A 25,662-nucleotide genomic window follows, 5' to 3' on the forward strand; every position below is an offset into this window, starting at 1 on the left:
CAGATTTTACAACCACCTTTAATATGTGGATGTACTATTCTGTTCCAGTTGTAGGATAACCTTTTGATGCTATACAAAGTTTGTTTGATAGCAAGCTTATTCAGATTTCTCTTTTGTCACATTGTCCTGGAAAAATAAATTAGATGATCTCTCTGAATTCACTGCTTGAAGACTCAGGTTCAAATCCTGGTTTCCCCACTGTGTGATCCTAGTTAAGTCATTTAATTTCTAGGCCTTAGTTTTCTGATCTTAAAAAATGCAGATCGTAACCAGATACTTTCTAAGAACTCTTGTAGCTCCAAAAGATTCTAGTGGCTCCGAATACATTATCTTTTCAAGTAGGATAACATTAAATGATTTTATCTATTAAAGTTCCAAGCGATGCCTTAACATGAAACAGATATTTTATTTGCCAGCTTTATTAGACAGTTGGTGTACATAACCCTTATCACTGAAGGACACATACAGGTTTTATATTTGTGTTTGCTTATGCACCTTAAGCTGAAAAGTAAATATCTCCAATGTTTGTTTCTTTTATGGTTTCATTGTTGGGTTGCATTGTTCAGTTTATTGAGATTGTCATAAGTAAACATTTAGTACAATTAATCTATTTCTTTCAACATATCTTCAGATATTTTATGCCATATATAAAAATGTTTCTCTGCAGGGCACCTGGGTGGCTCAGTTGGTTAAGCATTCTACTCTTGATTTCAGCTCAAGTCATGATCTCATGGTTCATGAGATCAAGCCCTGCGTTGGCCTTTGCATGAAATATGAAGCCTGCTTGGGATTATCTGTCTCCCTCTCTCTCTACTCCTCCCTCACTCATGCTGTCTCTCTCTCTCTCAAAATCTTTTTTTTTTTAAAGAATAAAAAATTAAAAAAGTTTGTCCTACCGAATTACTACTCAAAGATAAACAGTATGGTTTGCAAATGAACTAATGCCTTATCACATAAATAATTTTTATGATAATCTTTGCTTCCTTTTGAATTTGCTATGGTCAGTGGATTTATATTAACCTGATTGGGGTTTTTCTGTTTCTTTTGATTTTTAGAACTGAACAATATTTTGGGAGTCCAAGTGACATGGCCTCCACCGCAGAACACATCAGAGACAGGATGAAACTGGTTAGTCTCAAAAGGCAGCAGCTGAGACATCCTGAAATGATGACCACAGAGAGCTAATAGCTACCAGCTTCCCACAAATCTGCAGTTCATAATCCCGCATGTCGTTGGCATACTACAGCATTAGCTGCAATACATTAAGATACATTTCACAGTCAGAATAAGCCTCATTTCTCTCCATTTTACATTTCTCTCTACATGTTAACACTTTGCAACTACCAAGGCATAATTATTTAACATGCTTTGAGACCATAGACTCCAAGTATCTTAAAAGAAGGAACTGTAAACATTGCACTGAAAACTTGCTTTAAAGCTTTACCTGACCTGTCAATTTGTAGATGAACAACTGATAATAAGCTTTGAATGGTGCTAATAAGAGTTTAGGAATTCTCTCTATAAAAATGGTTGACCTTTCTCCCCAGGTGATGTAGTAAATTTAGATAATAGTTAAATTGTTACTAGTAGACAGTGGTGTACTCAAAAATTTTACTTTGTAATTCTTCAAAAGTGATTATTTTTATTGTGTCAGTATGAAGAAAATCTTCAGATCTTTGATATATCATATTCATTAAAAGACAGTTTCCTATTTGTATTGATAATGTATTAAAAGTTGTTTGTGCTTAATAAAAAGCTTCTTTTAAACATCTTATTTAATTTGGTGATTATATCCTGTTTCCAGACATGAGTGCCTTATTTAAAAGGGCATTCTTAGGATTGTGAGGCTGGCATAGTATTTGTTTTTTTCATGTTTGTTGCATGTATTTTAGCCAGGAAATTCATATGTAAGCATGTGTATATAATAAGCATGTTTAATTTTGAGAAATAATAAGTTTAGATCTTAAAGAACTTAAAAATAATGGAATACTATTTCTGATTGTTCTCTTCTTCAATTTGAAAAAGGTTATCCAAATTATTACCTACCTTGAAGATACTTTATCTTTGGGGAGGAGTATGGGGAAGAAGGCATACATAATTACTTAAGTGTAATCCTTTATATCAGAGGAATCTTACTGGAGCTAAAATAGCATTTGTCAATAAAATTTAATTTCTCATACTAGAAGCAAAATTCTGAAGTAGTCTAGTAACAAAAATTGTACAACTCTTTTAGAAATAAAATTTATAAAATGTTAGTGCTTTTAAGTTTATATTAAGTTTAAATGGTAAAATACGTATTTAATTTTTGTGTTAATTTTTATTTCAGAAAATGTTTTTGAAAAAGATTAAAAATACTTTTTTAGTCTGTGATCAATACAAAATTATGCAAAGAATTGTATGCTGGTTTCTTTTCATGTCTTCAGTGATGTTCATGTATCTTGCAATGCAAAAAAATCCCTCAGCACCTACCGATTTCTCCAGCCTTCTTCACTGCCAGACTTCTCGGAGAAATCCATATCCATTCTCCCTGCATCCTCACCATTCACTGCTCAGCACCTTGCAGCCTGGTGTAACATAGCACTTCAGTGAAACTCTTCTCAGTGTGCTCTCAGTTACTGAATTGAATAATTTTTTTGCCCTCTGTCTGCGTTCCTCGTCCTCTGTCTCTGCAACATTTACACCATTTAGCAGCCTTTCCTAGACAGTGTCTCCACCCTCGAAGATGTTATCCTCTGCCATAACCGTGAGTACAGTCACACAGCTCTTAACTTAAAGTGTATCTACTCAAATGTGCTCTCAGATTCTGTCTTCGGAATGCTTCTGGAGGTATCTCATCCTTAGGGTTTCTGTTTTATCCCAGCATTCTCTGTTACGTATCTGGTCCAAAATTCTAGACCCATACTTTCAACTACCCACTTGACATTTCCTAGATGAAGTATCATATTTTTCACCTTTCTTCTCTGTGAGCAGTTTTGGTTAAAGGTGCAGCCTTTTTTTATAGTCAAACACGCCAGAAAATCTGGGAGAAACTTCTGCCCCCTTTTTTCTTATGCTGCCACTGCTTCTGAAAACATCCAGGAAATTCTTTCTATATTTGATAATCCTCTCAAGTCTTTTAGGACTTAACTTCTGAGTATGGACTTTTGTGATTCTTCATTTCAGTCTTCATAATGGTGCTCACCACATGCTACAATTGTTTATTGATGTCTGTGCCTGCTACGTTATAATCTCTTTTGAGGGAAGGAATCTTGTGGGACTCTTCTGTTCCCAGCCTTTTCCTCATATGTAATAGTTGCTTTACTTCTTCTGTATGTGAATGATCTGTTGTAGGCATTAGTAATAGTCCCCCTTATATGATAGTCTAAAGTGTGTTTTAAATATATTTCTTAAAGTTATGACTGACTTATGAATGAATCTACTCATAAGGAAGTGATTTGGTGTTTCAGATACTTATATATTAGGTAATTTAGATACTTAGTTACACTCAATATCTATTCTACTGAACTTCATAGTGATTAGAGTGCTTTTATTAAGACTTTGCTAGAAAAGAACTACACTGTAAGTAAAGGGGCTCTTAGTTTTATCATCAACTCGACTACTAATTGTCCAGTGAGTTAGTTGTTAATATGCCTTAAGCTGTTTGCCTACAGCAAGAGTAAGGCAGCATCTGGAAATGTTATTTGTAACTTGACTATTTCAGATGAAATGGAATATGCTTTTGACATGATATTGTTCTTCATTTGTAAATTTGCTGCTACTTTCTATATGTATATCTGTACATACACGTACAGTTATGATTGAAAACCCAACAATGCCCTAACGTGATTTTGTTTCGTAGCATCATAGTGTACTTAGAGTACACATGAAGGAAGTGACTGCAGTCTGTTTGAAATCATGAGTTCTTTGTACATCATAAATTGACGTTGGTCCACAACTGGAGGAAGAACCATCATTTCTACATGCCATCTATTGGTATATGCCACAACTTTCCACATCACTTTAGCTCATCTCAGGGAATTCTTGGAGTGTTCATTGGGCTAGTTTTGTTTTGTTTTTTGTTTTGGTTTGGGGGATTTTTTTTCCTCTTGCCTTCTTATTGTGTATTTGCTCCTCTCTTAGCTCAATATATAAGTTTTGACAGCTGTTTTTCACATGTCTGACCCAGCAGATGCAAAGATGGTACCTTGATTTCAGAAAAAAATTGACTTCATTCCCAGTTCCCATTGTTGGCAACACATTGCTGATGGTGATGAGACGGCTCACCCTGCCAGCCAGGATGATGATGGCAGGTCTAGGCTTCATCACTGGGTACAGGATTGGATACTACTCTCACTTTATAGGCATTTAAATTAGCCAGGTTGCTGAGTGTTACCTAGTGTTGCGTGTTGTTTCATTACCCCATCAGTTAAAATATGGAGTGTGCTGTTTAGTTTATTATTGTTGCTGGCAGAATCTAAGGTGAACATGACAATTACTTTTCTGATAGTGCTGCACAAACCATACTCTCTGATCTAAACCTATTGTAACCAGTGATGTGATTGTGACAGTCTATGAACGTATTTCATGGTATAGTCAGAGGAAGAACTCAGAATCCTCTACTACATTGTACGTTCCCTGCCAGAGAGGTTGGAGATTGCTGTGTACTTTTCCCATAGTAAAATCCTGTGGTTACTAGGAACTGCACATGCTCTGGTTGCTAAGTTCTCCACATCCTAAACTATTGAAAATGATATGGGGAACTATCATCAGTAAATATCAGTGACAAGAGTTAGCGTGATTGAGATAACTTTGGTTAAATCCCCAAAAGAGAAATCCCCTAGAATTAAGAAGATGGGCTGAAACATACCTGCCGAGTTAACCTAATTAGAAAACTTTCCAAGGTTAACTCTCAGTTCTGAAAATAGAAAGCTTCAATTGAAGAAAATGGAAAATACATTCCTGGTATGGAGGGCAGCAGATACCTTGATGAGGCAAAATTAAGTACTGATTTAACATCTGATATTATGTGGCTTCATTGTGTGCTTTAGAAATGTCTGCGTTTAGCCAAGAAGCATAAATAGTGGCAAGAATAGTAAAGATCATAAAAAAGCTAAAGTAAGAGCTGTACTGAATATAATGGAAAGAGTGGAGTTTGAATATCTGATTTCAGAATCTGGCTTTGCCATTTACTGACCTTTGTAAAAATTACTCAACTTTTCTGCGTCTATAAATACAGTCATACTAAAAAAATGTGTTGAAAATTATGATGTTATCCAAAGTGGAAGGAATTATTACTATGATTATATTTTCAGAATGGAAAATAGAGCATTCTTTAATCTTGCTCTTTTCTCAGATGACGAGCATGGAGTTGTGGGAGACATGGCACATTGTTTATGCTCACCTCCCTGAGCTCCATTTCCCCTACATTCAGAATTACATACTGGAAATACTAAGGGTGGAGTTGGTGAGCTCATCAGTAAATAACAGGACTCCTAAATCTGACAGATTAACTCTTTTATGGCAGGATGGTAGACCAGCGAGATGGAAGACAAGTGAGGAGTATCATCTACTTTGAGGTTGACAGGACATGACAGAGTGCCATTAAAAAATAAGTAAAAGTAAGTAAAAGTCATACTCAGAGTGGATCTCAGAGAGTTGGCATCTGCCTGTAGAAACAACAAAAGTAGAAATCTGTTAAAGTATCCTAAAAAAGAGGTAAAAAAGCATGACTTGAGACCACCATTAGTTCTGCTGTAGCTAGAGAAGAGCAGTCTTGATAAACTTGGGCAGTGATAATAACAAAGACTGGTCCTGTAATAGAGATTGCTAGAACTAAGGATGCTCTGTGAAAGAGCATAAATATAGAGCAGTGTGTTTTAAGACTGAAAAATGTTGACAGAGATGATGCTAAATTACCCGATTGGAATATTTTAGAGCAAACTTGAAAACTTGGCAACACTAGTCCGTGTGCTTCAAGAAAAAGTAGAGCCTGTACTAGAACATGAAGTACTTAGAGATCAAAGGAAAGTCAGAACTGTGACTAAATATTTTGAAAGCAGTGAGCAAATTTTTAAAAGAATCAAGATTATTTTTGTTAACTCTTATGAGGGTGTTTGTGTGTGTGTGTGTGTGTGTGTGTGTGTGTCTATACAATTACATAGAAATTCTTAGCAAATAACTAAAAATAGTTACCAGCCACTAGATAATAAGTGCAGTGTTGTTACAGATTTTAAGTTAGGCATGTGGAAAACTACTTCTGACAAAAGGCTATTGGGAGTCTGAGGCCAGTCTTAGTGAATCTGAAGGAGTCACCTTAGAAGTATTTACAAGTTACATGCCATCACTTTAGGGCACCCCCCCAAATAAGTCCTTCTTTGGAGAGAAGATAATCAGATGTCCTTCCACTCAGAACATAGGGACCTGTGTGGTATGATCAAACCTCACATAGTGTTTTGGGTCAGCACATCTTTTCTATTATAGTTTGCCCTAGTTCTTTTTTAGTTTAGAAGTCAGGTAAAAGTTTGTGTGCTTGATATTTCTCAAGAATGTTTCTTCTATCTTAGCTCTTACGTTAGTCTACATCGCCAACAAATTTGCTCAGAATATATGGTCGCTAATATGTATTCTATTTTTAAAAGGTGTGAGGGGATCAAAATGTCACTGACAGTTTTGAGCCAGTGTAGATCTGAGCTGATTCCTCACCTCACACTCAGGAATATCTTTTCACAGGCTCTTAAGTTTCTAAATTGACACTGGTCGGAAGAATCTGATGATTATCTTGCTATGAGATCAATAATGAAATTTTCAGTGGCATTGTTTGGTAAGTGTTGCACCCTCAAATTCTCCAACATTTTATAAAACTTTTCAAACATAGAAAAAAGTTAAAATTTTACAATGTATTCATCACCCAGGTGATAGTTAGCATTAGCTATGCTTGTGTTATACCTATCCACCCATCAGTTCATCAATCCAAATTATTTTTTATGCATTTTAAGTTGCAGACAGATTTACATTTCCTACTAATAACTTCAGCATACATAGCAACTGGAGCTCAATAATATGCTTACCACATTTTTTATGTAGAATTAGCATACAGTGAAATGCATAAATCTTAAGTGTGCATCACTGAGTTGTGGAAAATGTATACAGTGCTATCAAAATGTAAAGCGTTCTCAGAAAATTCCCATTTTGCCTTTTCCAGTCAATCCTTGACCCCACACCCTCCCAAAGGCAACTACTGTTCTTTTGTCTACCACAAATCAAAATTTGTGTGTTCTAGATCTTTATGTAAATAGAGCCACACAGCATGTAATCTTTCTAGAAGCCTCTTCACTTACTATGTTTTGGAGGTTTATCCATGTTAGGTGTATTAGTAGTTCATTCCTTTTTATTGCTGAGTATTCTTCCATTGTATGACTGTATTGCAGTATATCCATTTTCCTATTTAGGAATACCTGGGCTGTTTACAGCATTAGTAACTATAAACAAAGCTGCTATGATTATTCATAGGTCTTATGTGAATGTAGGCTTTCGTTTCTCTTGGATGAATACCTAGGGTTAGAATTTCTGTGTCATAGGGTAGTTTTAAAAGAAACTGCTATACCTTTTTCAATGTGGTTATAGGGTGTCCTGGATTTTCACTCTATTTTGGATGTGTAGAAAGGTGTAAACTATTTTTATGATCCATGTTTGAAATATTAGAAGTGGGTTTGTGATAGAAATGGCATTGTTAACATGGTTGGCAGTTGGTGTTTTTTGAGAGAAGAAATACCTGTCTGCCCCAAGTAGCTCCCCAACGGGTATATATGCCTGAAATTTTAGCATTAGTTTCACTTCTTGAAGATTCAAGCACTTCCCAAGTATGGTGATACATTAGCTAGAAGAAACAGCACTGGTTTGTTTATGTTACTAACTTTGCCACCTGTTTTCAATAAGTGAAATAAGACCGATTAAACAAAAGATTATTTCTGTTCAATTGGGGTAGAAGGGGTAGTCAAAAACATATGCTACTAGTCTGTCTTGGGTACAGCAATGTGAGACAGAACCATCTGGATGGGATAGCCCCCCCAATTGGTCAAGAAACCAGAAAACAGGGTGGGAAGAATTCTACCTCACTGTTGTGATAGGGGATAGCTATGTTTTTTGCAGGACATTTTAGCCTTTACAAATCGTATTTTCTGTGTTTTTTGTTTGTTTAGCACCACCCAGCTGTAATTATTTCACACCCTAGTGACTTTGTTATTCACTGTTCTTTTACCCTTCCTCCCTGTTAAATTACATAGAGCAGTCACCTGTATAAACCTGTAAAATTATAATCATATGTATGTTTCTAATGCCTGTGTTCAAAGATATTTATGTATGGTTCATCCAATCTTTCCTACTCAATTTTTAAGGGCTGGGATATTTGGCCTCTACTGTAAACCCCTATAATGTTCCATACATTGTAAATGCAATAAAAATGTTAAAAACTATTATTAATGGCAGTATATTTTGATATGTAGTTCTTTGATACGTTATCACTTTGGACAATAAGTTTGGTTTCTGTTAATAAAGATTGTTCATAAAATCTAGGGAGAATTAAGTCCTACTGGTCTGTGTAACAATCTGATGAATTCTGCATCTTTGAATCTATTTGAATTGTATTCTGTAAATTTTTTCTAACAGTATTTTCTAAAATATTTGATTAAAACAAAATGTAACTTCTTTATTCTGAAATAATGTGGAGTCCTAGAAGACAGAGGCTAAATACCCTTTCCCTTGGCGCTTCTCATTCTCTGTCCAACAGCCCCCTATCCCGTCTTCCCATAGGTTTGGCACAGAAATTCAGGGCTTCCTTTAAATCCTACATTGTCTGAAATTGTTAGGTTCTTACCACAATAGGTAGTGGTTAAATTTCCTTTGATCTTACCAAGAAGTCCATTTTTACAATTTAAAAGGTGAATATGTATTCGAGGCTGGGGAAAGCATTTTAGAACAAAGTTAGCTATATTTAAAATAACAAAATTAATCATTCTATAAATAATAGCAGCTCCAGAATGGCTACCAGGAATTTAGAATTGGCAAAATTTGGAAATAGACAAACCTTAGACCTTGTCCATTGAAGTTAAGTACATTTGGATGACAGTTAACATATAAGCAAATATATATATAAAAAGAATGAGCACCTGGATGGCTCAGTTGGTTGAGTGTCCAACTTCATTTTGCCTTAGGTCATGATCCTAGGGCTGTGGGATCAAGGCCCGCATCAGACTCCACACTGAGTGTGGAGCCTGCTTAAGATTCTTTCACTCCCTCTGCCCCTATCTCCTGCTCATGCTCGCTGTCTCTAAACAGAATGTATCTTTATTTTTAATATTTTCATTTTACTACAGTATTCACCACCATCTTTAGATTTCACATTAGACACTTGATGTATTCACAAACCTGATCCACCTTCTGTGTAAAATCTCCAAAATATTCAGATAATCCTAACTCGTATGTGAAAGTCAAAATGAGCACAAGAACTACCCAGTTTTTGCCAGGTCTGGAAGGAAGAGAATTACAGTGATAGAAGTCAAAGTAACAAAAAACAGATGGAAAAACTGAAAAAGTGAATAGTAAGCATAAAAGCTTATTTGTGACCATGATTAAATAAAATGTAATTATTAACAAACCATATTCCCTTTTTAAATAGCCTTGTACTATACCAGACCCTAACTTAGCTACCTTTGGAAGCTTACCTTCCAGTTTAGTTACTTTGATAATTTAATATTAAGGGTCTAGTCTTAAAAATATTTAGTTATAAGGGTTTGTAAGAATAAACAATTGGTGGGTGGGTGGATGCCTGGGTGTCTCAGTCGGTTAAGCATCTGACTGGTGATTTCAACTCAGGTCATGATCTCAGGATTGTGAGATTAGCCCCACGTCAGGCTCTGTGCTGACAGCATGGAACCTGCTTGGAATTCTCTCTCTCTCCCTCTCTACCCCTCCCCCTCAAAATATTTAAAAAAAACAAAAAAAAAACAACCCAAATATTTAAATAAATTTATCCCACAAGAATATTCTACCATTGAAAATGTTATGAAAGTTTACTAATTGAAATTGGTAGAAGTCTATTTGAAAGATACTCATGATACATTACTGAGTGAAAAAAGGCAGGTTCCAAAACTATGGGAATATTATCCTTTTTTAAAAATAAAAATAGATGCTTGCAGAACTTCATTAAGTTACATTTGAGATGTGGAATTAAACCATTGTAGTTTTGTTTATTTTCTAATTTTTCAAAAATGGGTGTTTTAAAAGTACTTCTGAATATAAAATGGCTGCCAAGTATATTCTTATATCCTGAAATCTCTGTTGCAACAAGAATTCTCAAGATGAGGCTATAAAAAGTTGACCTTGGGGCACCTGGGTGGCTCAGTCAGTTGAGCCTCTGACTTCAACTCAGGTCATGATCTCATGGTTTGTGAGTTCAAGTCCCGCATCAGGCTCTGTGTGCTGGCAACTCAGAGCCTGGAGCCTGCTTTGGATTCTGTGACTTCCTCTCTCCCTGCCCCTCCCATGCTCACTCTCTGTCTCTCAAAAAATAAACAAACATTAAAAAAATAATAAAACTGACATCTGCAGGAGAGGTTAAGATGGCAGAGGAGTTGAGAGACCCTAGTCTTGCCTCATCCCTTGAACACAGCTAGATAAATAAATATCAAATCACTTTGAACACCCAAGAAATCGATTTGAGGACTGGGAGAGCAAAACTGCATGACTAGAGGCAGAAAAAACCCTCCACATCATGGAATGTAGGGCCTGCAGAGAGTTGACTTGGGGGAGAGAAGAGCTGCAGTGCTGCAAAGAAGAGGAAGCCCTGATCATGGAGAGAGGAGCGAGAGAGAGAGAAAGCATACACAGGAATTGCACAAGAAAAAGTCTTCCCCAAAACCACTGACCGGGAAAGGGAGAGGGGCTGAATACTGCAAGTTTTTATAAACAGCAGAGTGCAGAGTCTGACGTTTTGGAAGTCCGTGCCATCGCTGGGATTGTGCCTGGTGGGCTTGGTGGTGCTCTGGTGGGGAAGGAGGGTGGAGACCCAGGAGCCGACAGTGTGGGCCGAGGATCTCCTGGGTTACACAGAACCAGTTCCCCTGCTTGGAGTGCTTTTGGGAGTGGCGGCACAGCCTCTGGGGACAAAGGAACCTGCAGCATGCTGCCCTGTGTCCTAGCATAGGAACAAAGACACCAGCTGAGGGCAGCAAACCTTGGTGCTGGTTTTTAGCTGCACTTCACTGTGAACTCTGAAGCACCGCACAGTCACACAACTGATTTCTGGGACAAGCCAGCACCAGCCATAGTGCAGCAAGAACCCCAGAGGATCAGCATGGTCCACACTGTGCAGACCTCTAAAATTTGGAGTTTTGAAACCCAGCCACCCGCCTGAGGTAAAACACTGGAGTGCTTTGCCACCGGACAGGCAGATAGCTCAAATGCAGGCAGGGTGAAGGCAGGGATCTGGAAGAAGCTGAAGACCCAGAGAGGTGATTATTTGCTCTTCTGTGAGGACTTCCTGAAGAGTGGTGGGCACAAGATCCCCACTCCAGGGATAAGAGGTCAGAGTGATAACATTTCCCCTCCATCCATCAGCACTGACCAACTTCAGGGAGCAAAACAACGACACCAGTGAAGGCTGGACACCTTTAACACCAAACGCTGCCCCCCTGTACCCTGTAGGTGCATCTCCACCAGGGCAAGTCCGCCTGAGAAGACCCCTCACCAGTAAGACCAGACAAACCCCTCACACACACTAAGTCTAATCATAGAGTGCTTCAGATTTTGGCTGTAGGGGTACTAGGATCTAGCTTCCATTTTTTTAATTAAAAATGTTATATTTAATTTTTATTTATTTTGGATCTAGCTTATTAAGTGGGCCAAACCACACCTGGGATCTAGCTTTTTTTTTTTTTTTTGCGGGGGGGGGGGAACCTCTTAATATAGCCATTAATCTCAGGAGCAGGAATGCAACAGGCTTTTCTAACAGTCATACACACATACAAAGTGACCCAGTCAAGGGGCACCTAGGTGACTCGGTCAGTTAAGCATTTGACTTTGGCTTAGGTCATGATCTCATGGTTTGTGATTTTGAGCCTCATGTCAGGCTGTGTGCAGACAGCTCAGAACCTGGAGCCTGCTTCGGAACCTGTGTGTGTGTGTTTCTCTCTCTTTGCCCCCTCCCCTGCTTGTGTGCTCGCTCTCTCTCAAAAATGAGTAAACATTAAAAAAAAATTTTAAATGTGACCCAGACAAAATGACAAGACAGAGGAATTCACCCCAAAAAAGCAGGAAGAAGTCACATCCAGGGATTTAATCAATACAGATAAAAGATGTCTGAACCAGAAAATAAGACAGTAATCATAAGGTTACTAGCTGGGCTTGAAAAAAACATTGAAGACACTAGAGAATCCCTTAGTACAGGGGTAAAAGGACTAAAAACTGGTGAGGCCAAAATTTTAAAAAGCTATAATGGAGATGCAAAATTGAATGGATGCAATGGCATTGAGGGTAGATGAATCAGAGGATCGAATCAGTGATATAGAAGATAAAATTACGGAAAATAAGCTGAAAAAAAGAGGGACAGAAACGTATTGGATCATTAATGTAGACTTAAAGAACTGAGTGACGCCACAAAATGTAATAATATTTGTTCATAGGAGTCCCAGAAAAAGAGAAAGAAAAAGGAGCAGAAGGTTTATTTAAATTATAGCTGAAAACTTACCTAATCTGGGGAAGGAAACCGATATCAGAATCCAAGAAACACAGGGAACTCCCATTAAATTCAACAAAAGCTGGCCATCACCAAGACCTATCATGGTCAAATTAAAAAAATATACAGACAGGAAAGAATCCTGAAAGCATCCAGGGAAAAAAAGTCCTGAACCTACTAGGGAAAACAGATCCGGTTTGCAGCAGATCTGTCCACAGAAACTTGGCAGGCCAGAAGGGAGTATCCTGATATATTTAACATGCTTAATGGGAAAAATACACAGCCAAGAATCCTTTATCCAGCAAAGCTATCATTCAGAATATAAAGGGAGATCGAGTTTCCCAGCCAAACAAAAACTAAAGGAGTTTGACTACTAAACCATCCCTGCAGGAAATTCTAAGGGGGACTCTTTGGAGAAAAAAAGACCAAAGGAACAGAGAGCATCACCAGAAACACCCAACTTTACAGGTAACATAATGGCACTAAATTCATATCTTTCAATAATCACTTTGAGTATAAATAGACTAAATGCAGTCAAAAGATATGGTATCAGAGTGGATTAAAAAAAAAAGCATCTATATGCTGCCTACAAGACACTGATTTTAGACCTAAAGACATCTGCAGATTGAAAGTGGGGAATGGAGAATCATCTATCATGTTCATGGATGACAAAAGAAAGCCTGAGTAGCCATACTTATGTCAAACAAACTAGATTTTAAACAGACTGTAACAAGAGATGAAGAAGGGATTTATATCATAATTAAGGGGTCTATCCATCAAGATCTAACAGTTATAAATACTTATGCCCTCAACTTGGAGGCACCCAAGTATATAAATCAATAACAAACTCACTGACAATACAATAACAGTAGGAGACTTCAACACCCCACTTCTAGCAATGGACAGATGAAGCAGAAAATCAACAAAGAAATAATGGCTTTCAATAACACATTGGACCAGATGGATTTAACAGACATATTCGGAACATTTCATCTTAAAGCAGTGGAATACACATTCTTTTCAGGTGCACAAGGAACATTCTCCAGAATAGATCATGCACTGTGTCACAAATCATCCCTGTACAAAAAGATTGAGATCATACATTGCATAGTTTCAGACCGCAATGCTATGAAACTTGAAGTCAAGCACAAGAAAAAATTTGGAAAGACCACAAATATAGAGAGATTAAAGAACATCCTACTAAAAGATGAATGGGTTAGCCAGGAAATTAAAGGAGAAATTAAAAATTACATGGAGGCAATTGAAAATGAAAACACACAGTCTAAACCCTTTGGGATATAGCAAAGGCGGTCCTAAGAAGGAAGCACATTGCAGTACAGGTATACCTCAAGAAGAAAGAAAAGTGTCAAATAAACAACCTAAATGTACACCTTAAGGTACTAGAAAAGGAACAGCAAATAAAACCTAAAGCCAGCAGAAGAAGGGAAATAATAAAGATTAGACCAGAAATAAATGATACAGAAACAAGAAAAAAGAACAGATTAACAAAACTAAGAGCTGATTCTTTGAAAGAATTAATAAAATTGATAACCCCCTAGCCAGACTTCTCAAAAAGAAAATATAAAAGACCCAAATAAATAAAATCATGAGTGAAAGGGGGAGAGATCACAACCAATACCACAGAAATACAATTATAAGAAGATATTATGAGAAATATATTGGCCCCCAAAACTGGGCAATATGGAAGAAATGGACAAATTCCCAGAAACATACAAACTACCAAAACTGAAGCAAGATGAAATAGAAAATTTGAACAGACTCATAACCAGCAAAGAAATTGAATCAGTAATCAAAAAACTCAACAAACAAAAGCCCAGGGAGAGATGGCTTCCCAGGGGAATTCTACCAGACATTTAAAAAAAAAAGTTAATACCTATTCTTCTCAAACTGTTCCAAAAAATCAGAAATGAAAGGAAAACTTCCAAACTCACTCTACAAGGCCAGTATTACCTTGATTTCAAAACCAGACAAAGATTCCACTAAAAAACAGAACTACAGGTCAATATCCCTAATGAACGTAGATGCAAAAACTCTCAACAAGATACTAACAAATCAAATGCAACAGTGTATTAAAAGAATTATGCACCGCAATCAAGTGGGATTTATTCCTTGGCAGCAGAGGTGGTTCAGTATTCACAAATCAATCAGTGTGATACACCACACTAATAAAAGAAAGGATAAGAACGATATGATCCTCTCAATTGATGCAGAAAAAGCATTTGACAAAACACAGCATCCAATCTTGATAAAAACTTTCAACTAAGAAGGTATAGATGGAACATACCTCAATATCATAAAAGTCCTATACAAAAGACCTACAGTTAATACCATCCTCAATGGGGAAAACCTGAGAGCTTTTCCACTATGGTCAGGAACAAGACCTGGATGTCCACTCTCTCCATTACTGTTTAACATAGTACTAGAAGTCTTAGCTTCAGCAATCAGACAAAAAGGAAGAAAAAGTATCCATATCTGCAAGCAAGAAGTCAAACTTTCACTATTTGTGGTTGAGAAAATGCTCTATGTAGAAAACCTAAAAGACTCCACCAAAAAAATTGCTGGAACTAATACATGAATTCAGCAAAGTCACAGGACATGAATTTAATGTGCAGAAATCTGTTGCATTTCTATACACTAACAATGATGCAGCAGAAAAAGAAATCAAGGAATCTATCTAATTCACAATTGCATCAGAAACAATAAGATACCTAGGAATAAACGTAACCAAAGAAGTAAAAGATTGTACTCTGAAAACTATGGAACACTTAAGAAATAAATTGAAGAGGACATAAAGAAGTGGGAAAAAAATTTGATGCTCAAGGGATTAGAACAGACATTGTTAAAATGTCTATATGACCCAAAGCAATATATACATTTAATGCAATCTCCATCAAATTAACACCTGCATTTTTTGCAGAGCTAGAAAAAACAATCCTAAAATTTGTACAACCCCCAGAGACGCCAAATAGCCAAAACAGTCCTGGGGAAGAAAGGCATCACAATCCTGATTTCAAACTACATTATAAAGCTACAGTAATCAAAACAGTGTGGCGCTACCATAAATGTAGACACATGGACCAGTGGAACAGACTTGAGAACCAGAAGTAAACAGCTATATACTTAAACAATACTTAACAAGGAAGTCAACTAATACTTAACAAGAAAGCTAAAATGATTCAATGGATAAAGAATGGTCTTTTCAATAAATGGCGCTGGGAAAACTGGATAACCACATACAGAAAATGGAATTGGAGCCTTATCTTACACCACTCTCAAAAATTAACCTATAATAGACTGAAGACTTAAACATAAGACCTGAAACCATAACACTCCTATAAGAAAAAACATAGGGAACAATCTCCTTGACATTGGTCTTGGCAACGATTTTTGGATATGGTGGCAAAAGCACAAGCAGCAAAAGCAAAAATCAGTAAGTGGGACTGCATCAAACTTTTAAAAAGCTTTTACACAGAAAAAAAAAATCAAAATGAAAAGACAACCTACAGAATGGGAAAAAGTATTTGCAAAGCATATATCTGATAATTCATTAATATCCAAAGCATATAACCAAAACAACCCACAATCATACAACTCAATAGCAAAAAAAGAAAAAAAAATTCCAATTAAAAAATAGGGGAACTGTGGGACGTCTGGGTGGCTCAGTCGGTTAAGCGTCTGACCGGCTCAGGTCACAATCTCGCGGTCCGTGAGTTCAGGCCCCGCGTCGGGCTCTGTGCTGACTGCTCCAAGCCTGGAGCCTGTTTCAGATTCTGTGTCTCCCTCTCTCTCTGACCCTCCCCCGTTCATGCTCTGTTTCTCTCTGTCTCAAAAATAAATAAACGTTAAAAAAAAATTAAAAAATAGGGGAACTGAATAGACATTTTTCCAAAGAAGACACACAGATACAGATACATGAAAAGATGCTCAACATCACTAATACTAAGGGAAATGCAAATCAAAACCAATGAGATATCACCTCACACCTATTAGAATGGCTGTCATCAAAAGACAATATAGATAACAAGAGTCGGCAAGGATGTGGAAAAAAGGGAATCCTTGTGCACTGTTGGTGGGAATTCAAATTAATGCAGCCACTATGAAAAACAAGATGGAAGTTTCTTTAAACATTAAAAATAGAACTACCATATGATCCAGGAATCCCATCTCTGGGTATATATCCAAAGGAAATGTATCTTTAAAGAGATGACTGCACTCCCATGTTTACTGCAGCATTTTTCACAATAGCCAAGCTATGAAAACAACTGAAGTGTCTGTCAATGAATTAATGGTTTAAAGAAGTGATATGTGTACAATGGAAAATCATTCAGCCATAAGAAAGAAGGAAATCCTGCCATTTGTGACAACGTGGTTGGACCTTGAGGGCATTATGGTAAGTGGAGTAAGTCAGAAAAAGACAAATACTGTATGATCTCTCTTAAATGTGGAATCTAAAAAAAGCCAAACTCATAGGAACAGAATAGAATGGTGGTTCCCAGGGGCTGGAAGATTGGAGTAATGGGGAAATTTTCGTCAGAGTACTAACTTCCAATTAGAAGATAAGTTGTGGGGATCTAATGCACAGTGTGGTAATTATTGTTAACAATGTTGTATGGTACACTTGAAAGTTGCTGAGAGTTCACCTTAAATATCTTCACTGCAAAAAAGAAATGGTAATTATATGAAGTGATGGAGGTGCTAGCTAATGCTACAGTGGTAATTACTTTGCAATCAGCACATTGTACACCTTAAACTACACATGTTATATGTCTCAATAAGGTTGAAAAAAAATAAATAGTTGGAATACTAATATTTCTAAGTCTAAAGTTTGTGATATCTCAATGTATCTTCAAATATCTCCACAAGAATTTAAATATTTTTTATTTTTATTACTATTATTTTTTAATGTTTATCATTTTAGAGAGAGAGCATGAGCGGGGGAGATACAGAGAGACACAGAATCTGAAACAGGCTCCAGGCTCTGAGCTGTCAGCACAGAACCTGACACAGGGCTTGAACTCCAGCACAGGCGTGACCTGAGCCAAAGTCGGACACTTAACCAACTGAAACACCCAGGCACTCCAGGAATTTAAATATTTTTTAAAACACCTTAAAATACCTGATTAATGTTACAACACAGTTTAGTACCTGATATACCATTGGCAAGAAGGGGTAGTAATGGGTTAGTAATTTCACAGATTAAACCACAGAGGGTAGTATCTTTTTTTTTTAATTTTATTTTTTATTTTTTAAAATTTACATCCAAATTAGTTAGCATATAGTGCAACAATGATTTCAGGAGTAGATTCCTTAGCCATTTAGCCCATTCCCCCCTCCCACAACCCCTCCAGTAACCCTCAGTTCTCCATGTTTATAAGTCTTTTCTGTTTTGTACCCCTCCCTGTTTTTATATTATTTTTGTTTCCCTTCCCTTATGTTCATCTGTTTTGTCTCTTAAAGTCCTCAGATGAGTGAAGTCATCTGATTTTTGTCTTTCTCTGACTAATTTCACTTAGCATAATACCCTCCAGTTCCATCCACATAGTTGCAAATGGCAAGATTTCTTTCTTTTTGATTGCCGAGTAATACTCCATTGTACATATATATACCACATCTTCTTTATCCATTCATCCATCGATGGACATTTGGGCTCTTTCCATACTTTGGCAATTGTTGATAGTGCTGCTATAAACATGGAGGTGCATGTGTCCCTTCGCAACAGCACACCTGTATCCTGTGGATAAATGCCTAGTAGTACAATTGCTGGGTCAGGGTAGTTCTATTTTTATTTTTGTGAGGAACCTCCATACTGTTTTCCAGAGTGGCTGAACCAGCTTGCATTCCCAACAGAGGGTAGTATCTTAAAGATTGGAAATTATTACATTAAAGTATGAATTAAAGAAGTAGTGGAAAGGTGAAGGTTAGTGGACTCATGTCTTTGGGGAGTCACCCAATGTTTAAACATGGTCCTATACATCTCTACATTTTATCTGTATTAATTTTTTTAATGTTTATTTTTGAGACAGAGCGTGAGTGGGGGAGGGGCAGAGAGGGAGAGGGAGACACAGAATCTGAAGCACGCTCCAGGCTCCGAGCTGTCAGCACAAAGCCTGATGCAGGGCTTGAACTCACTAACCATGAGATTATGACCTAAGCCAAAGTCAGACGCTTAACCAACTGAGCCACCCAGGCATCCCTACATTTTATCTGTATTAAATATACCTGTATTGAAGGTCTGCTCCTTAGAAAACCAATACAAAAGCTAATACTCAATTTCAGAAAGTAGAGGGGATTAAAAAATCATGACTGCTTAAATGAGGACAATTCTACTAGTTAAAGACCTTCATTTTTGGTACAGGCTAATGTTGCCGTACATATCAAAAACCCATGTATCTTCCTTTTTCCTAAGAATGCAGAATATTTAAGCAATAATGTTTATCAGATTTAGAGGGGAAATTTACATTTTAAAAATAATTTTAAGTCTTTTCAATAGTAGATTGTTTTCTCTCTTCACGTAATTATAGTCACCCTTGATTATTCATAATCTGTGTTCATCACCTTGAAGACTCTTGTCTTTTTATTTCCTTTACTGTGTATTCCACTTCATTTAATCTTTTATCCTCTGCAAATGTTTTCTAATTCACTTTTCTAATTTTTAAGAACAGTGCAAAAATTCTCTAAGCTCTTTTGTGCCTATTGCATTATTCTTTGTATTACTCTTCCCCTCAAAAAGTAATCAGACTATCAAACTATAACCTCTTTTTACTTGTGAAATTACATCCATTTTCTTTAAAATTAAGATAAAATCAGGCCAGGCATCCTCATTCATCCTTATCCTCTCCAAATTTAATTTAACAGATATTTTTTACTGCTTATGGATAAACCAGAAAGTGCTGAAGAAGCAATAATCCATAGAGAAAATCTACTCCAAGGAGCATATACAATCAAATTTCTTGTATATAAGTGGGGATTATTCACCATTCAATATATCCACATCACTAAGCATTCTAATATTCATTGCTCGTTAATCTGATTTGTTCTGCTGAATCTCTTCATTTGAAGTTCATACCTATCTATCCTTAAAGAGTAAATTTCCTTTACTTCTGATCTTATGATTTTACATCAAATTCAAGCCATTCAGTTCTAAGCTCATGTACATGACCAATGGAGAGATGCCTCATGGTAAATCTACTTTATTAAGAAAAAGAAGAAGAGGAAGAGGAGGAAGAAGAAGACCAAGGAGAAGACAAAGGAGAAGGAGAAAAGAGAAAAGAAAGAAAAGACAGGAAAATAAGGCTGGGTACAAATCCATGAGTTTCTTTATGTACAAAAAGAAACATTTTAGGACATACAAGTCCGTTGTTAGCTTTTTGTACATTAAAGCCTTACACTTGCCCCTCTGTTCTGATTTCCAGTTCCTCCCAGAACAAAAAAAAAATAACCTTTTTAAAGCTATTCAGTAAACACTTCCTAGGCAATTTTAAGGTTTCTTGAAATTACCTATCTCTGAAAAGTAAACTAACAGCTCTTCAAAATTATGTTAAATTTAAAATTAATGAATAATGGTGAAAAACAATGTCATCTTACATATTAAATATATCTGTATTAAAATATATATCAATATAAATATAAAATATAAATGAAATAGATATAAATATATATGGTATATAAATTTATCTGTAAATATATGTTATATATAAATATTTATAAATAAATAATCCAATGCAACAGCAAGTAAAAATAGATTAAATATTCAACATAAAGGCCAATTTCAAAATGAATGCTAAATATAGCTATTTCCTTTCTCCATGGATTTGTTTTTCTTAAATACCAGCGAGGTACATGGAAAAAAATGAAAATGCAAGAAAGTCATTTAAAATATTTATATTTACACTTACCTGTATAAAGTATGGGGAAATCAGGAAGATAGAATTAGGAATCTGAGAAGGTAAAACTCCATAAAATAGGGGCTCCTCGGTGGTTCAGTTGGTTGAGTGTCCGACTTCGGCTCAGGTCATGATCTCAGGGTTCCTGGGTTCCAGCCCCATGTCATGATATCAACAATTTGTGGGTTCAAGCCCTGCGTGGGGCTCTGTGCTGACAGCTCAGGGCCTGGAGCCTGCTTTGGATTCTGTGTCTCCCTCTCTCTCTGCTCCTCCCCTGCTCACACTCTCTCTCTGAAAAATAAATAAAGATTAAAAAAAAATTTCAAGTCCATAAAACAGATTTTAAACATTTTTTTTATTTTTTATTTTTTTATATTTATTTATTTTTGAGAGACAGAGAGAGACAGAGTACAAGTGGGGGAGGAGCAGAGAGAGAATGAGACACAGAATCCGAAGCAGGCTCCAGGCTCTGAGCTGTCAGCACAGAGCCCGATGCAGGGCTCAAATTCACCAACCGCGAGATCATGACCTGAGCTGAAGTCAGATGCTCAACTGACTGAGCCACCCAGACGCCCCTAAGCAGACCTTTGAACAGCAGATGCTTCAATGTATAATTTGTGCAAATGCCTATAAAATTACTAAACAATCCTATAGTGAATGTTACTAGGGGAATTGATTTCCATTCTTCTATATGTAAAATCCTTGATAATGTGACTTCATTTTAACAACAAACAAAAAAATAAAATAAAAGTAGGAAGAACTCTGACACAATCCCAAAGCAGTATTATTACGATCTTAATTTACATTCATGTATAAAAAACTATTCTGTATTATGATTTCTCACATTGATTTGGGAAGTTCTTTAACAGGGTTCTTGTCATTTCCAGGACATTAGGCTTGGTATATTTTCTATGTTATAAAAGCCTTCTTGGGGCGCCTGGGTGGCGCAGTCGGTTAAGCGTCCGACTTCAGCCAGGTCACGATCTCGTGGTCCGTGAGTTCGAGCCCCGCGTCAGGCTCTGGGCTGATGGCTTGGAGCCTGGAGCCTGTTTCCGATTCTGTGTCTCCCTCTCTCTCTGCCCCTCCCCCGTTCATGCTCTGTCTCTCTCTGTCCCAAAATAAATAAATAAATGTTGGAAAAAAATAAATAAAAGCCTTCTTGTCAGAGTGCTTCATGTATGTATTTTATCTTTAGTTTTCTAATGGGGAGAACTGAGAACACTCTGAGATGACGTTCGGTATGTCTTGGTGTAGGGTTCTGACTCAGAGCTCTGTCTAGGAAGTGCTCAACTGTGTGAACTTGCTGAATGAAGGGTGTGTGTGCCCTCCAAATGACTAATGTTTGACTTCACATTAGGATAAAAGAGCTTCCTCTCTGCGGTACTGGAGCAAAAGACGAAGAGGGAAGTGGCTGGGCTGTGGACTGACTTGACTCATCAACTTGAATAAAGCCACTGAATTTCTTCTCCCTTAATCCTCCAACTCCTGTGACAGAAATAATAATCCTGTATTAACTGGAGTATAAGGTTGCTGAGGGTCCCAGCCAGATTCAGTGGTTACTCATTTTACAAATCTAAAAGTATTTGATGAGGATGGTGCTAATATAGGAAATCAGGGCCTGTGCACAGCAGGTGCTCAGCAAACATTTTGTGGTGAGGTCATCAGCTCACCCTGATAGCAGGAGCTTAAAGCAGGGACATGCCAGAAGCAGAATCCAAACTCTACATAGAGTAAATTGACTTTGCTTTTGAAGTTCTTCCTTTGTGAGTGTGGAATTTGTGATAGGAAACTGGTTTGCTTAGGGTGGTGTTAGTTGTGTGGGGTGGGGCACAAATGAGCTGCTACTTTTGTTTCCATGTTTGATTTCCAGGTTTCTGTGAGTTTCTCTCATCTTGTTTCCTGTTTTCCCTAAAACCCCTAGGATATGAATATCTTTTTTCCTGCAGGTGTTAGTAACTTTATCCTTCCGGACATTCTCCACAATCATTGCCTTTCATGTTGGGTTCGATGACTTGGGTGAGTGATGCATTAACAAAAATGAAGATTCTCATAACAAGGGACCTCTGTGTGAACACTGGTATGAGGCATTCTTACTTGGAGTGAGGATGCAGATCTTAAAGTCCATACAGTAAATTTTTAGAAACTCAGGCCTTAAAAAATATAATCTACAGTAGAATTTTGTTAAAACTGGCTTTGTCATTAAACTGATGCCAATAAACTGTTAGTAAATTATGAAACATCATCCCATATAACTGAGAAAGCCCATTGTAATACTACTTAAAAGAGCCTTATTTTATATAACATACGTGGAATGCCTGGATGGCTCAGTCAGTTAAGCGACCCACTCTTGATTTTGGCTCGGGTCATGATCTCATGTTTTGTGAGATCAAGCCCTGAGTGGAGTTCTGTGCTAATAGCACAGAGCCTGCTTGGGATTCTCTCTCTCTCTCCCTCTCTCTCTGCCCCTCCCCTGCTCATGCTCACTCTCTCTCTCTCTCAAAATAAAAAATAAACATTAAAAAATTATATATAATATACATATCTGCACACATATGCATATTATTATTACACAAATGCAATATATACATATTTACATTTGTTTCTTTATATCTTTATGTTTCTTACTAAAACCTCATGTTTTAAAACGACACATTTCCTCCTTTTACTATACTTCCTGCTAGAATCCATGGCTAATACCATCCTTTGTAGGATATCTGATTTTTATGTCCTTGGGTTTTACATTATATGATTTTTCCTTCCTTGGCAAAAACTCTTGCTGCGTGGAGAAGTGACAGTTTCCCCTCAGTGTCAGTGCTGGCTTCCCAAGCAGTTGGAAGACCTTCTGCTCTTTAGGCCTCCCTGGGGATTACTCTGGGATGGAAATTCTCAGCCTCAACTAGAGTTTAGTAACAGTTGGGAAAAACAAAAGAAATTTAAATTTCCAAAATCAAATTGACTAAGACTCCTATCTTCTCATATAACCAACCACCCACTGTTCTGAAGGGTAACTCTTAGGACACTTCATTATGTTAAAGGGAACTCTATCAGACAGCGAACCCTGCTACATCAAAGCCTAAGAGCACAGCTCAACACAGGTAGGAAGTCTTGTGACTTAAACTTTAAAAAATAAACACTGCACATGAAAGTTTTTCAGTGATCTTTTTTAACTTTTTCTGGTTTGAAATATTATATACAGCTCTCTCATTCAGAAAGGAGTTTTCCCAAATCAGTAATAGTCACATGGTTACTGTTCATTTTAATTGGGGTCTACACATATATTTGACAGTTTTCCAGGTCATACGTTTCTCTCAATGGAGAATTTTCAAGAAAAGATGTACACAAATATTGATATTTTGCACACCATCTTTGGTATACAGTTACTTAAAATTATAATAAACACAAGTCACCTTTGATCTTTTGACCAAGTATTCTTTGGATTTGCCTGAGTTTTGTTTTATTTTCCTTACCATTCATAGATAGGAAATTTGCTGGATACAGAAGTTGCTTGTTTATAATTATTCTTCCAGGTCTTACAGAAAAGCTAAGGATTTATATGTCATTAAATATGTTTAGTAACACAATCTTTGGAAGTCCATTTACAGAAAGAATAAAACTGTCAAAAGGAGACATGATATTTTGGATATGTTATTCTTCTTAAGTGAAACTTATATCACCATAAAGAAGTATCCCAAAGGAGCATTGTGTTGGTATTTGTGTGTTGGGTACTAAGGAGTTCATCCTACAGTCTCTTCTCCACAAAGAGTGTTTTTTGTTTTTGTTTCTTTTCTTTTTTTTTTTTTTTTAACAATGTTACGTCAAACGATGTCATTCCTTGGACGAAAACCCTGCAACACTGCGCCATCTCACTCAGAATGAAATCCAAAGTCCTTACTTCAGCTTAATAGCAGGGTAGCCACATAATTTATCATCCAAATAGGACTCTTACAAGTGAAAGGGCCTTAAGAGTAATTATGCCAGGGCAACAGATGTAAACCATGATTGCCCCAAGCAAACCAGGATATAGAGGCACCTACATAGAGGACCCTAGATGAACTAGGCACCACTAACTCTAGGGCTCATGTTCCATCAGACTCCTTTTCTCTCAAGACACAGCTCCAGCTACCCTGACCTACACTGGATGCTTTTTAAATATAACCTAATCATGCCCCAGCTACCTGGAATGTTCTTCCCTGAGATATGTGCATGTCTTGCCCTTTTTAATTTAATCCTGGTCTCTAACCAAATCTCATCTATTAGTGACACCTTTCCTGACTCCTTCCTAAAATAGTATCCCTCTTCTGTTCACTCTCTCCTGCTTACCTTGCCTTATTTTTTTTCCTTAACATTTATTACATCCTAACATAATTATATATGTACTTCTTGTTCCCTATTTGATTATGTCTCTTCCACCAAAAGGCAACTCCATCAGTGAATAAACCTTGTTTTGTGTATTGCTGTGTGCCTGGCATCTAGAATAGTGCCTGACACTTAGTAGGTATTTAACCATACTCAATGAATGAACAAGTGAATACATGCATAGAAGAATAAGCTGATGGCTAGAATGGAGGCTGTTTTAAGAGGAAAGAGCAACTTCCATTTACTTATGAATGGCAATTAAGCGAGAATGCTTGTAATCTAAAATAAATGAGAGATAACAGGAGAAGTATTAAATAATATAAAAAATGACAGGAAAAATTTTGGCTAAAGTGAATGATAAAGATGAATTCTAGAAATGATGACTCACTGAAATGCTTCTACCATCTGATTATAGTAAAATAATTTCCTCCCTGGTAATGCATATTTTGTGTCTTTCTAATATATTTAATCCATTTGGGTTGTTAAGCATGTGTTTTAATTCACCTTAATTTTAAAAATTTGTTTCAAATTTTTTGGCAGTTGCTAGATTTAGGATATCCCTTAACAGATACTGTTCATCTTAGAAATAATCACATATGCCTATCAGAATACCACCTATGTACCAGACATTGTTTTAAGTGTTTTTACAAATATTAACCTATTTTATCCTCCTTCAAAAAATATATGATGTAG

General features: G+C 36.8%; 1 protein-coding gene across 1 annotated transcript in view; it reads left to right on the plus strand.

Moving 5' to 3' along the window:
* SESTD1 (SEC14 and spectrin domain containing 1) overlaps positions 1-2,278 on the plus strand; it is a 102,911-nt gene extending 100,633 nt beyond the window's left edge. The window contains exon 17 of the mRNA XM_047085537.1: positions 1,056-2,278. Within this exon, the coding sequence (XP_046941493.1) occupies positions 1,056-1,185 (130 nt within the window). The 3' untranslated portion in view covers positions 1,186-2,278. The remainder of the gene's footprint in view (positions 1-1,055) is intronic.
* Positions 2,279-25,662: the final 23,384 nt, after the last annotated feature.

This window comes from Lynx rufus, unplaced genomic scaffold (assembly GCF_022079265.1).
Source record: "Lynx rufus isolate CCGP_SWC_20201006 ecotype Redwood Valley unplaced genomic scaffold, mLynRuf1.p SCAF_2, whole genome shotgun sequence".
Lineage (NCBI taxonomy): Eukaryota > Metazoa > Chordata > Mammalia > Carnivora > Felidae > Lynx > Lynx rufus.